General features: G+C 39.1%; 1 protein-coding gene across 2 annotated transcripts; it reads right to left on the minus strand.

The window, feature by feature from the left end:
- Positions 1-3,675: 3,675 nt before the first annotated feature.
- On the minus strand, positions 3,676-11,339 carry LOC104957524 (BRMS1 like transcriptional repressor). 2 transcript variants are annotated; one of them, XM_010785168.1, is made up of 10 exons: positions 10,896-11,339; positions 10,617-10,707; positions 9,604-9,731; positions 9,190-9,269; positions 8,890-8,986; positions 7,845-7,934; positions 7,647-7,711; positions 7,520-7,553; positions 7,168-7,297; positions 3,676-6,168 (listed from the first exon to the last, which is right to left on the minus strand). In XM_010785168.1, the coding sequence occupies exons 1-10, from the start codon at positions 11,029-11,031 to the stop codon at positions 6,051-6,053; spliced, it is 969 nt and encodes a 322-aa protein (XP_010783470.1). In that variant the 5' UTR covers positions 11,032-11,339; the 3' UTR covers positions 3,676-6,050. The 2 variants fall into 2 exon arrangements, with proteins under 2 accessions (XP_010783470.1, XP_010783469.1); XM_010785167.1 differs by having other exon boundaries at positions 7,520-7,559.
- Between the last annotated feature and the right edge of the window lie 3,406 nt (positions 11,340-14,745).

Genomic DNA, 14,745 nt, shown 5'->3' on the forward strand with positions numbered 1-14,745 from the left:
TGAGTAGCACTTGAAATGTTTTAGCTCTATGAAACCTGATGTACTTATATGATTCTGTTTTCTTCAAGTTTGTATTTTATTGGTCGAACGCACTTATTGTAAGTCGCTTTGGATAAAAGCGTCAGCTAAATGCAATGTAATGTAATGTAATGAATGTGAAGTACTTTGTTAAAGGAGGATGAAAGCGTAATTAAGGAGCACTATTGGAGTGACTTTGATGGTTATTGGACTCAGGATTAATTCATTTGGATTCCCGCTGTATGAAGAAATTAAAGGACGGCGCGGAAGTGGAAACAATTCACAAAGGGATTAAACGGTTTAAAACACATGCTCAAAGTAAGCCGGATTTTGCCGATGTGTCTATGTGGATTCAAAAGTCGTACATAATCTACAAAATGGAGGAGTCCGATCTGATCGGAGCAACTGTGACAAATAATCCAACTGAAACCGGCATGGACAATGTTTTAAAAATGCGCTTATCCAGAAAAGCCTGGTTTGGACACTTTACGGGCAGAAGAAACATTTCTATTAAAGAAAGAATTATACATTTCTGTCTTTTTATGCCTTTATTAGCTACTAACTTGAATTTTTCTTAAAATTAATTAATCAATTATTTTTTATATTTTATTGTAATATAGAGACAAGGCTTTTGGTGACAATCATGTATTGCTTTGAAATTATATGTGAACAAAATTAAAAAAAGTCTAAATATGATATTTGGCCTCAAATCATCTGAGGCCTGGCGCCCCCCGTGCAATCTTTGGCGCCTCCCCAAGGGGGGCGCGCCCCCCTGGTTGGGAACCACTGATCTAAGCCACTGTGCAGAATTTAAGAATCAGTTTTTGAAAGGGATCTGTTGCTGAAACAAAGGCTTTGTATTTGGATATGCCAAAACTTGTTGTTTGCTGCAATTCCTGACTTCATTTCAAAGAAGATATTGTTGGCTGCTGTTACATCTTCTATTTCTTGGTTGTTCTTGCAGAAGTAAGTCTTTGGACTCCAGAACCAAGTGGCAAACAGTAGCAAAACACTATCAAGTGGATAGTTTTGTTGTTCAGCTGTGAAGTCCAGGAAACTCGAGAGGAGGGCAAAGGTTGTCAAACTTTACAGACTTGCTGGGAAACAGTCTAACCAGGAATAGGGCTGGTGGGTCATGCACAGGAGCCCAGAAGTCCTGAAAACAACAGATACATACAGTCCAGATGTATTTTTTTCTCCTGCTCACTCTCAATCATGAGTGCCATCTGAAGTGGACGAATACACCTTCTATACAAAACATTGTAAATGTTGTCCTTTACTAAGTGCTTGCATTATTGATTCCAACTTGAATTTGACATTTTTGTTCACCAGACATTTGTCACCCTGTGGGAGAAAAAGTTTCTTTATTTATGATTGAATTTCCCAAGAGTGAATCACTTAACATTTTTACTGGGAAATTGATTTAGTGTGGATGTCTACCCACAGCTTTGTCTTACTTGCTACACTCCAACCCTTTCAGTCAGCCAGCTCACGTGGAATAGATATTATGTAAATGTGGAGTACGTACAGTATATTTGGCCTCCAGGCTATGACCTAGTCACCCCCCACAAAAATACTTCAAGGAGTAAAAAGTGACTGGACGAAACTCAACCCTTACGGCAAACTTGATTTAGAGGCTATGGTGGATGCTTAGGTTAAGGTGGCTTTTGAAATGCAGCAAAGCACTGGTGCCTTGACAAATGAATGTAAGCCTATCAGGGGACATTTCCAAAAGATATTCTTGTTTCAAAATTAGTCTTCAGGTATTAAAAAGGTTAATAAAATGTAACTGATACAATAGACTGCATGTAAACAGTATAGGATGAATAATCGGCTAAACCCTCAGTGCTAATGAATCATAGGCCCCTGGTTCACCATGTGACGCCAGGCTCATTCAGAACCCAGGTTGCAGGCTGCAGCAGCATCAACTTGAATCCACCTCGCTCTCGCCTCTCCTCGTACTCCCGATGACGAGCAGCTTGCCTCATCCCTTTGATGTTAACTTATGGATGTATGCATTTAACATTCTCTTACATAATCAGCATCAAAGGTACACACCCACGCACAGGGCCCGGCACACAGCACATGCATGCATCCACAAAGAGTCCCAGATACACAGTCTAACTCTCTTGAAAACACATAGAGATGCACATACATCGCACAGCAGAGGGCCCGGGATATAAGTAATTTAGCACAGTGTGACACTTTCACGGTCTAATTAGCCCCAGTGTTGCAGTAAACACGTCCCAATGACCATCCAATTCTGGTTACTCATTAAGTATAGATTCGGCAGAAGATGGCCAGAACCTAGTATCCAGATTCAACCAACATCATTAGATGTAAAACCAACAAGGACACCCTTTCCTTTGCGGTTATACGTGTGTACATGCATCTTAGTGACAGGGTAGTCCATTTTGGACCTCAAGGAGCCATGCATCGTGTACACGTTGACAGGACTGTGTGAAGCTGATTCAAGGAAAGCTCTAGATGCTGTATGCTGTGTACAGAGACAGACAGCCCTGTTGCTAGCTGCTGCTGCCTTTGACGCGGTGATGGGGATTTTCCTCTTTTCCTGCTCTCCCTCTCTCTGTTGCGGTAGCAGACGTGGCAAGCGAGCTGTGATCAAACTGTGCCTTCATCCCTCCTCTTTTCTCTCTCGCTCTCTCATCAGCTGGAGGACTTCAGCAGCAGGGTGCCCCAGATTCACAAACCACCTCCCTCCTCCGATGGAGTCCAGAGGCGGATTCCTCTCCAATGTAGAGCACTACTGACACCTTCTGGTCAGGAGTATGGCATGCAACAAAGAAATGCAAGGAGGGCTTTTGTGAAATGTGGAAATTGACATATATTCTCTTTCATAACTTCATGGTATTGGGCTAGTGTCACCAAAGGGTAAATTCCACAAAAATAAAATGTATTTACAACACCAGTTTTGGTTAAAAAGCTCTACCTAAAAAGGCACAATTTAACTAATTAGCCTTTCAATTGATTCCTTTGAATTTGTGGCCACCCTACCGATTCTGATCAATATTGCCAATAGATCGATCAAAGGTTGAAGCGGTTCTGCAGGAGGTGTTGCAGAGGCCAGGCAGAGGGACAGTCAAGGGGGGCAAAAAATTGTACATCAGCGTAGATCCTGAATCAATACCTGTGCGTAGAGTTAATCTAGTGAGTGTCCCTTTGGCAGAAATAAGTGACTGAGAGGTTGAACAGCAAAGCAGACCAAAGAGCCCTTATCAAATAGGACTAGCTCAGCATTTTTCTCCTAAATAAGCTACTTTATTTTGGTTGGGGAGTGTAGCCAGGATTCAGCAGACCTCAGGGTTGACTTTGGGTTGAGCATAGTCAGGGACTTTCTTCCTTTGTACACCGGGGTATTATATAAGATTGTATCTGGGCTTCTCTTTGCATGATTGGCCACATCCAAAAGAATATCTAAGTTATATGCAAAGCTGGGATATTTTTTATCGAAAGCTCTCACGTCCAAGTAAGGTAAATTAGCATGACGCTGCATGTTGATACTGCAATCACCTAAATGCACACTTTTTCTTTTTTGCTAAAAATGCTGGCAGAAAGTATTTTAAAAGTAAAATGGAAATACAAATGTTCTTTTTTCTGGATATTATTGAAAAGTTTATGTGCATGGTTGACTCTATAAATGATACAAACAAAAATCTTTAATCAGCTGTACATGCGTTGGCACAAAGTCACATTTGTTTCTGTTTATCTGAAATGGTAAAAGGAACAATAACACATAAAAAAGGTAAAAACAAGCAGAAACAACCTATCAAAAGTTATACTGAGTTGATGCCTTGCCAGGCTTTACAGACACTTAGTTCCTGTTCATGATATAATGTTCCGAGCACCTCTCTTCACAACACTGTTGGCAGGTAATACTTGCAATGCATTGCTGAAAAATATAAAGCACCGTACAACATAGAGAAAGATTCCATTGATTGAATCTAACTAAATCTACACATACGATTGGACGGATTTTACACAAATAAAATCCCTTAGCCTTGATATCCCATTGTTCTGTAAATACATCAATGTTAAGAATCAAGTTTTACTGTCAGCTAGAAAGATAATGGGATATAGGTAAAAAGAAGCGCCATTTGATAGGGGAGTAACACAAACCAGAAGAAAAGACAGAGAATGGGAGATACTTTGGATCTTTCCAATGAAACACTTACACTGCAGGACTTCACCCATCCTTCTAGTTGGGTTAAGTCCAGTTACAAAGTAGAATAAAGATAAAAATACCCTGAAAAATGGCAATATGAATTATAAATGTGAGGCGAATATGAGCCCACCACCACCACAGACTAGGAGTCAGTTCAAACTGGTGGTGTACAGCAACTTGAAGGGATAGTTCGGATTGTTAAAGTGGTATGAGGTACTTTTATAAGTACAAGTGTATTACCTACTGCAGATGGCAATCGGAATATGCCCACCAAGACAGGTACACTGGCACAGAAGCTAAATATTGTACTGCAGTAGACAGGGAACATGTATTGTAGCCACTTAAAATAAAGGCCCACCTAAAACAATCAATATCAATGTTCATAAGTGTATTTTTAGAATATGTCTACCTTACCTTGCAATCACAGCCATTTTGATGAAAAGTGAAAGCCACTGGTTGGTCTTCTTCAAAGCCTCCACAGTCCATTAATAAAAACTGTTATTTAACCACGCAAAACACGGAAGCTGCTGCTACAATGGCTAGTTTGTTTGTGACATTGTATGACCTTAGCGGTTTATAGGCTATAGAGTTCGGATTCGCTTAAGGAAAGATGCTGAAAATATTGTATAGTATATATATATATATATACAATATTTTCAGCATCTTTCCTTAAGCGAATATATATATATATACATACATACACACTACTTGGGATTATTTCAGGTGGTTAAAACACATTTTGATGCTGCCACTGTCCACAGCAATACATAGCTTAGCTTCCATGCAAGTACCTCTGTTGGTTTCTCGAAACCTTTGGCATGCTAACTGTCATCTACTGCTAGAAAAACACTGACTATGGACGAGTAGTACATTATACAAACCTACTTGAAAAACTATCCCTTTAATCCTTGTCCCTGCCTCTAATGTTTGATCAACTGTAGGCACTATGAGAAGCATGACAACATGATAAGAGACGGAGGGAAGTATCAGAGTGACGGAAAGACGAGACAGACATTCATCTCTATATACAGGGCACCTTACATTACTATATTTTAAAAATACATATGTTTATCTTTAAAGTTGTTTTAGTGCATTGAATTGGCCTTGGTTTGAACTTCAAACATTATAATTCTCAGAAAATGACACTAAAAACTCCTAAAAAGGTAATTTAGTACAGCAGCCCCCCAAAGTATCATCAATACCCGCGTGGGGTCCTTGAAGAATTCTCCTTATGTTCACAATAAAATCATTTACTCAAAATTGATTGATCATTATCCATCACAATATTAACACTTGTGCAACTCTTTTTTACGAAATGTTCTCAAACTGAGATCCCGATACGGATTAATTCGGCTCTATAGAGACATTCAAGTCTATACGGCGCGTCCGGAGAGGCAAATCAAACACACCTCTGACGGCATCCTTACCTGGATCGGTTAAGGGGGGGTCTCTCGGACATTGACCCACTTCAGTTCTCTCGGTGCTTACACAGTACAGCGTAAGGCTTCACTGCATATTGATAGTTCGGGACAGGCATCGTCTGCTCAGAAAGGCACATTCCGCAATCAAAGTTCTCTACCGCTCCGATTCCTTGGCCTTCATGGTTTGTTTGTTTTAGCAGCACTTTGCATTGATCTCCGTTCCAGAGAAAATGACACTTTGTGACCTTGTTGATAATATCCACATACATACATATTTACAGAGAAGTTAGAGTCTCCATAGACTGATCTTTCTTTGAATACACGTGGTTTGATGTGTGACTGTACATATGGCAAGAATGTAGAAATATACTAAAAGGAGATGAATATAAACAGCCGAGATGATGGTTCTTGTCTGTATGCATGTGTTTTTACGAGTGCTTGATGGTGTATTTGCCTTTCTGCAGCTGGGAGATGTACAGCTTTGACTTGGTGCCGTCGAGTCGTTTGAACCACACCTCGTCGTTGTTGATGGTGGTGATGATGGCACTGTGGGACACAAACATAGGACAATGTTAGCGTGACATCAATACCACATCATTCCGCGTGACATCAAGGTAGGCAAGGTAACTGCAGTCATGTATCAACATCATGTATTCATAGGGGAAAATAACACTGTGCACTTAAGTGTTAAACGATCATGAAGGTGTACCCTGTGTTCACTGAGCATGGTGTACGGACACACAGGGCAGAATGTGGAATCACAATGATTCCAGCCTGAAGCCACAGTGTCTCTCTTTGTTTGAATCCATCCATAATCATTTCCATTACGAATGAATCCACCATGTGACCACGGTGTCACACATCTGGCCTCATTGAGCAACATGCTCTTTAATTTGATGTTGAATACAGATGCAGCAAACATTCTCAAACATCAACATTTGCTTTTTGGTATCCAACTGATTAATCCCACTTGTTCATAAATAAGAAGCATCTGGCAGATTGGTGATTGTTAACATAGGTAACGCCCACTAAACTGTACTAAGGGCAGGTGTTGTACTGTGTGCAAATACTCTGGCACATGCCCAAGAATTAAAGAGATGGAACTGCAAGAAGAATTAAATTAAAGAAAGAAATTAACTTTAACAAATTCGATTTTTCAGAGCATAAACACTGGTGTGGCAGAAGGAAAAAAAAGCACCTCAGAGTAGTAGGAAAACTAATCATTATAATTAATCCAAAACATTTAATAATCAACATTTTGAAATATAGTATCTATGTTATTTTTCTTTTACTTTTAACAAACAAATTGTTGGCTGTAAAAAAAAAGTGTTTTCTTGCTCTTGAACACTTTATTAGGAATGTTCTATTACCCAGGATGAGAATACATCGTGGATATATAACAATATAAGAGGAAATGTGGTCTTATATTGCTTTCAATATGAGACCCAATGTCTTAGAAATAAGAAATTGGATGAGAACACACACTATTTAGCATCATAGCATCAGCTTTTGTTATTACAAAGACTAACATAAACCCACACACACCTCGCTGGGTACTCGTCCTTCCTGTTGATGCAGATGGCCTGGCCCCTGCAGTACCACTGGTTGTCGTAGAAAAGTCGCCCTTCCTCGAAGCGCGCCACGTGGTGATGTCTGTCCGGCTTCACTGCAGGGACTGGAGGGAGAGAATGAGGTGGGAAAAGGGGAGAATAATAGAGAACGATTATATAAAAAAGTATGTGGAACAAGGACAAAGACAGACGAGGAGGTAGCATTTGTCTCCTTTCCACTGTGAGCACTTTTTATCTGACAGTATTGAGTCTCCGGTGAGCGTGTGGGTCGATGGCTGCACTCAGCCAGGTATTGAATGTAACAGATGACGAGGAGAGGCTCTTACCGTCCACCTTCACCCTGTGTGGCCCCAGTGATGCCATCGCCTGCGGGGGAAAGGAAACAGACACAACTAAAAGGTCGAATCACAACACAGAGTTATTCACCCAACACTGTCCTCGTTTCCAAAATACCTTTCTAATCGCAGTCCAGTCTTCCAGGATATCAAGATCCTGCAGCATGTAGACGATATAAGGCCGTGGAAATGAGAGGTTAAGGAGGAACACGCAGCGAGGTGACAGGAAACATTGGTGTTAATAACATGGGGAAATGTTCTGCAGCTGAATGATGGGATCAATAAGACGAGGAGAGGACTAAAGGGAAAAGGATATCAGACACAACAACAGACTTCTTCTTCTTAACGGGGCAGAACGGATCCTTTTTCTTGTTTTTCCGCGAGTGCAATCCATCATTCCACAACTCTGGAAAGGAAAGAGGAAAAATTAGAAAGGAGAGCTTCTGTGGGAAACTCCTTTTCAATTTGAATGCCCTTTTTTTAGATCACAAGTGGACATGTTGCATTATGTTGGCATTCTTCATATTCTTGAAATTGCAACATTGACTCACTGCTTCCTCACTAACAATACCGATTGTTCCCCTTATCAGAGGTAGGTTAGAACTTGAAATATACAATTCATTAACAGGCTTGTCAGTTGACAGTTTCCAATTTTGATAAATAAATGATTTGAGCTTTACAAAATGTCATTATTTTTGTATCAAAAGCTTTTATTGATGTATTTTGAATTTACCCTAAAAATGTTTTAAAAGTCTCAGAAGTAAAACCTCAACTAATGAATTCCAGAATGAAAGAGCCTTTTAAAAACGTAAGTATTTCATTTTTGGTACTGTTTCTGTTTCTGATGTTATGTAAAGCGTCTTTGAGCACTAGGAAAAGCGCTATAAAAGTTCAATGTATTATTATTATTATAATATACTGGGGCTTGGTCCACGGGCGGAGGACCCCGGTTCAAATCCTGCCTGGGATCATTTGCTGCGTGTCATCCCCTCTGTCTACCCTTTTCAAATCTCTACAATAAATGCACAGGTTGCATAAAAAAAAATCTTGAATCAAGAAGATTTTGGTTTGACTTTTAAAAATGATTACACCCATCCTTTTGATATCAATCTTAACATTCCGGAGTTATTGGAAATCTTTGGATCCCAGAAGTCAGAAAAACATCTATGTCACCACTACAAGAATCTCATTATACAAGTATTATAACACAATGATTCAAATGTAGATTCTGAATACAAATGTTACAATTGAAAGCTTGAAGCTCCAAACTATTCAGTGCAACACTATTAACTTTTCCCAACCGTATATCCTAATAGTGTGTATTAATAGGGACTCTGAGAAGGATGTGACTGTACTTGTACCTGAAGTGATGTCAATACTGTGTCTGTCCTCCTCCAGTCTTCGTATCTTCTCCTCCAGTTCGCTCTGCACAGTGTCGAACAGCAGCAGCTTTTCACTCTGTGGGGCAGACACACACGTTAGAAAATTATCATCAAAACGTTTTTCCCAGAAAAGCAGACTGGGGTTTAATTCAGTACTGTGGCAAAAACCCAAACTGAGAAAACGTACAATATATATCCCACATTGTAGAGGCAGCCATTTATTTGAGCATAATGTGTTTTGACGAAAAAGCAAACCCAAGTCATTAGTTGAGCTCTCACCTCCCAGTGTTGGCACGCGGCCTGGATCTCACACTCATACTTGTTCTTCACTGAATCCAAACAGAGCTCCCTGTAGATCCCTGAGAGGAGCATTCAAACAAGAAATCATTATTAGGCAGCCATCAGTAAAGAATATATAAATATGTTTCAATATATGTGACTATATAGCCTTTAAACTGCAAAAAAACGAACATTTAGTTTAATTCCATAGGGGTCAAATGACGAGGTATGACACCTAAAATATATTAAACACAGTATCCTTTGCTGTTACCACAATAAGGTTTATTTACACATAACAAGTCATCCTAACATTCTCGGCACCATAGGTGGCTGACATGAACAGTCAAAGGCATTAATCCAGATCTAAATATGTAAGTATATCCCAGTAAAGCCGGTAATATTACATTGACCTACCAGCCACTTTGGTTCTGATCTGCATGTTCTCCTGCAGGTTGGCTAGAGGCTCCAGGTACTCTTGTGCACAGCCAGCCATCACCTCCTGCAGCTTGATGTCCACCTGGCTCAGGCGCTCCTTGTACAGCCTGAACAGGGAGAAATATGAGGCAAAGAAAAACGATTCATAAACATAAACTGGAAATGTTGTGGTTATTACCATTTCACTCAACCAAAAAGCGCATATAAGTATATTTAAATCATTGGTAATAAATAAGGAATTTGAATGAAACTCAACAGGTCTTTAGAAAGTCTAGGCCATGAGGTAATCAGAGACCAAATTAGAATCTAATTTCCCAACTCTCTGGTGTTTCTTCAGTTTGCCCAGTCCCAGGCTCCTTCAACAATAAATATAAGTATACTGTATAAAAGACATAAAACATTAGAACATGTTCAAAACAGAATTCAATAACTTAAAAAAATATCAAAATTGCTTGGAGAGATTTTATCTAACCCAAAAAGACTTAAAATAATAACATCTAAATACTTAAATGTGTTGTTTGGGGGGAATTGGATTCATAACAGGACCTTCATTTAAGAAAAAATATTGAAGTAAAAGAAAAATGTGTACTACAAATATATAAAATAAAATAATAAAAATAAATATGTAAAAATGTATATATTCCAATATACACAGTAGGGTATTACTATAGTTTGTGATTGTAATAAGGGATGATGCCAAGTAATGTTTGAACATCTGTATTTTCTATTGTAGTTTATATAGAGAGTATGGATGACTATCACTCAGAAAAAGGTCCCACATCCCAAGAATCCCAAGTAATAACATGGCAATCATCTCAAGGTTTCGAGCAAGAACTTTAGTAAAAGTTCAACTTCCTTAAGAAGTGTGTTGTTGTTGTTGTTGTTGTTGTTGTTGTTGTTGTTGTTGTTATTGTTGTTGTTGTCTCAGATCAGACAGCAGTAGGTGGAGGCTAGCCTGTATTTTGTTGGGAACAACAGAGGGAGGAACTCACTGCTCCTTCAGGTCAGTGAACTGTTTCTCCAGGGTGGTCATCTCATCCAGGCACTCCATCCTCCTCCTCTCACAGTCCTCATCGTCCATCTCTGTTGGCATAAACACAGACAGCTCTGTCAACACCGGCTGCTTCTCTTTTCAACACCCAACCCCATACTGTAGGTTAGTCAAAATGTCAGCAGCTGCAACATGTCATTATGAACACATATGTCTGACAGACAAGCATATTTCTCTACTACTTATCTGTGGGTGGATATTTAAGGCCTTATTTTCCTACCCGAGCTGTCTCCATCTTCAGAAACAGACGAGCTAACAGTGTCCTCCTCGTCTGTGCTGCTGCCGTCTTGCTCGTGAAAGTCCACCTCCATTTCTTCGTGGTTACTTTCTTTCTTCTCCCGGGAGTGAACCGGCATTGCGACTTCCAAATAATCCGTTTTTAACGAGGGTGGAAGGGCTGTTTGTTAATGTAATACCCCGAAAAAAGAGGCAAATGTACCTCAGACAGCTAACCGGTTAGCTAGCCAGAATCTAGACAGCTGGAAATGCAAACATGGCCCCTGTCGACCAATCACAGCGAGCTTTACTGAGTCTGTCCAATCAAATGTTAGCAGGGTATGTACTTGCCACACAAATAATTTAGGGACTTGTAGTTTCTTCAACTTTTTCTTCAACAACGTAGGCCTACTGTTTGTGAAGGTATATGGGAGAGTGGGGTAAGTTGAGCCATTTTTTAGTTATGCTGTCCTCTAAGCAAGGAGAAATGACACATAGTAAAAATGAAAACACACACCTATAATTCAGGATGTCTTCTATCAATGGCAATGATAATAATTAATATTTGATCAAGGGCAGTGAAAATATTACTTCTTTAAAAAAAAAAGTATTTTGGCTCAACTTGCCCCAGTGTAGGGGTAAATTGATCCAGGTCAGGGGGTGAATTGAACCACGGTCAAACCTGGGCATACCTGTTCAAACCTGGGCATACAACAAAGCTTAAAGGTAGCTATAAACAATAAATAACAAATCAAATACAAGCTTAGTTTTTCAAATATTATTTTCAATTGAATTGATTGATTTTTTTTTAACATGTTAAAAGGAAAAGTAATCATACAAATGGTGATACAATTTCATACATCTTACCAATCAAACACTGGGTAAATTCAACTTTAAATGTAGCCTACAATGAGCTCTTATTATCAACTTGGCCTACTTTCATTAATTTCTCCATTGAAAAACTGGCTCAACTTACCCCAAGGCCCATGGTTCACTTTACCCCATAGCCACCATTTTAGAAAAAATAGCCTAGCATTAAAATTCAGAGTCATCTTTAGCTTAATGATTCACATGGTTTAATACGCTGCCAACACATCAACATATACAATATATGTGTTTAAACCTGGATACTTTTTTTTTTTACATGACAGCCGATATAGCTGATATCTAGAAAATGTACTTTGACAAGCAAAAAACGTTTTTTTGTAAAAATGTTTACTTACCAGACCACAATGAGCATCTCTCTTTCACAGGCAATGAGAAATGGGTGGAGCTTGCATAATTTCTGATCACTTGATTACAACTATAAGGCGTTGCCTGGTTACAGGGGGTGGTTCAACTTACCCACAAGCTCCATTTACCCCCTTCTCCCCTACAACTAAATAGATGTTTTTGGACATCATTTTATAATATATATATTGCTTGGTTTGTTTTCCTGAGTTCATCAGCACAATACTGAACCACTATTATATTATTGGTACTACTTTTCGAAATCCTCATAAGATATGTTGTTTTTTGTAATATTCAAAACATGGAACATTAAAAATAACATAGCCCAATAACAATTCATTAAAGAAGGGCTTCATATCAACATTTATTATCATAGTTTATTATCCTTTATCATTGCATATTAACATTAATAATAATAATGATAGCTTTTCCTGGTGCTCAAAGCGTGAGCTCTGTCATAATGGCAGAGAGACCATTCACAAACAAACTCGCATTTGTTGTTATTGATTTAAGTTATAAATAATCAATAAAGCATCTGTAATTGATTCATACCACTAATGAAGTCATTTATTACAATTTATAAAGGTTGGCTTATAGAACGTGGTACAGTTTTGGGGTTATTGTCTTGTTACTTGTGAAAATCAAGACTGAACCTTCATAAGGGCATCGCTAATGATCTTTAAAACTGAAACAAAATGTTGCTTTAACATCAGTACATGATGTGGAAGCAATATTAATACTAATACAGTAGACAGTTATTACTGCTGAAGATGATGTGGAGGAATGAGGAGAGGTAGACAGCGTACCACAGAGGAGGAATCTCATGTTCTGACTGCCGACTCGTGATGAGAATGTGTTAGTCCTGCAGGTCCAGACTGCAACACATGCTGTCAGTGCATCATCACTGTCAGTCTGGGAACTTTTTTTTGGCAATCGAAGCAGACAGCAGGTTTTTCTCAGTGTGCAGCTGCAGGGGTATGAGGAAGAGGTGCCAGAGAGCTTCTGCTCGCTGACTGGCAGATGATCGGAGCACCTCAGGGCCAAAGCTGTCAGGGCTTGCTTCTCGAGAATTTTCTCACTCACCTGGGTGTCACTGATGGACAGACTGAGGGGTGGGGGGAGGCTGGAGCCTTGGGGTTGCCATACCGTGTGATTGACAGTTAGGAAGTGTGTGCATGCGTGTGCAGTCTTTCACTCAATATTAGGCCTTTTGCAGTGCTTTGATTAAATAACGAAATAACATTCCTTTATTCCAGCACAGCATTCTTGTGTAAATGGTAAGTATGCCTTCTAGTCAAAACAATTAAATAATATAAAATCCTAAAATGTCTGATTCAACTTTTTTGTAAAATAAATTCAGACGAGTAGAAAAATGAAATACATATTATGCCTAATTTGCATATTTAAACATAACATTGCTGAAAATGTGTAACACAAGACATTGTCTTAATATAAGTAAAACATAGGATGGTTTTGTGGTATGTATGATCAATTTAATAAAGTAGCTTTGTTGCTGGATTAGTCAGAAACAGAATTTTTTTGGCTGGTAGAGTAGTATATTGCAATAGAGATTGAGGTACTTGTACTTTACTTGAGCATTTACATTACTTATTAGGCAACATACAGGTAGATGGAGCTGCGATCCCATTGTCTGCAATCCACAGTACAACCACATGGGGGCGACATATACTTCGATAGGTGGTAGCTCTATAATGCTCAAAATTGAGTATAGGCCTATTCTAGTATTGCAACATCATCTTCATCAGCTTTATTTAAAGAGACTCTTGGTCCATTATTAAAAGACATACAACACTCAAATATAAATTAAAAAAGGCAGTTATACCAATGTTTCCTCAGAGGTGACTGGTATCGTCTAGTACGAGGAATTTGACTTGGTGTCGTGGTGCATACATAAACGTAAAAAGAACATTTAAAAACACAGATAGAGAACTATTTTAAGAACACTATAATATTGCATTACATTACATTACATTGCATTTAGCTGACGCTTTTATCCAAAGCGACTTACAATAAGTACATTCAACCAGGAAGATACAACCTTGAAGAAAACAGAATCATAAGTAATCGTAAGTACATCAGGTTTCATAGAGCCAAACATTTCAAGTGCTACTCAACTGGCTTTAGATAAGCCAGTCCTTTATTAGTATATAAGTGCTTTGTTAGCAATTCTATCGCTCGAAGTGGAGTCGAAAGAGATGAGTTTTCAGTCTGCGCCGGAAGATGTGTAAGCTTTCTGCTGTCCAGGATAGCAAACCCACGTGTTTTTGCTGATGGGAACTTGGGTCCCCCTCGCAGTGCGGGTGCAGCGAGCTGTTTGGCTGATGCAGAGCGGAGTGCACGTGCTGGGGTGTACGGTTTAACCATGTCCTGGATGTAGGAAGGGCCAGATCCATTCGCAGCATGGTACGCAAGTCCCAGTGTCTTGAAGTGGATTCTAGCAGTAATAACATTACAAAAAAGAAAACATATAGTAGCACTGAGACACGGATTTGAAAGCAGTATAATGACAGTTATGAGAAACATTCAATCGACAGATGAATTTGTAAATCAGATTTCTCAAAAGAGCATGGAACGTGTTGGTTTTCTAAGCAGTATACGCAAAC

This window comes from Notothenia coriiceps, unplaced genomic scaffold (assembly GCF_000735185.1).
Source record: "Notothenia coriiceps isolate Sejong01 unplaced genomic scaffold, NC01 NC01_scaffold00027254, whole genome shotgun sequence".
Lineage (NCBI taxonomy): Eukaryota > Metazoa > Chordata > Actinopteri > Perciformes > Nototheniidae > Notothenia > Notothenia coriiceps.

Bases quoted from the DNA above. Each gene is read 5' to 3' on its own strand.
- LOC104957524 (XM_010785167.1), bottom strand. From the start codon at position 11,031: ATGCCGGTTCACTCCCGGGAGAAGAAAGAAAGTAACCACGAAGAAATG. The intron at 9,270-9,603 runs GTAGGTCAATGT...TGCTCCTCTCAG, and splicing joins GATCAGAACCAAAGTGGCTG to GGATCTACAGGGAGCTCTGT. The intron at 7,935-8,889 runs GTACAAGTACAG...TTTCCTTTCCAG, and splicing joins CAGTATTGACATCACTTCAG to AGTTGTGGAATGATGGATTG.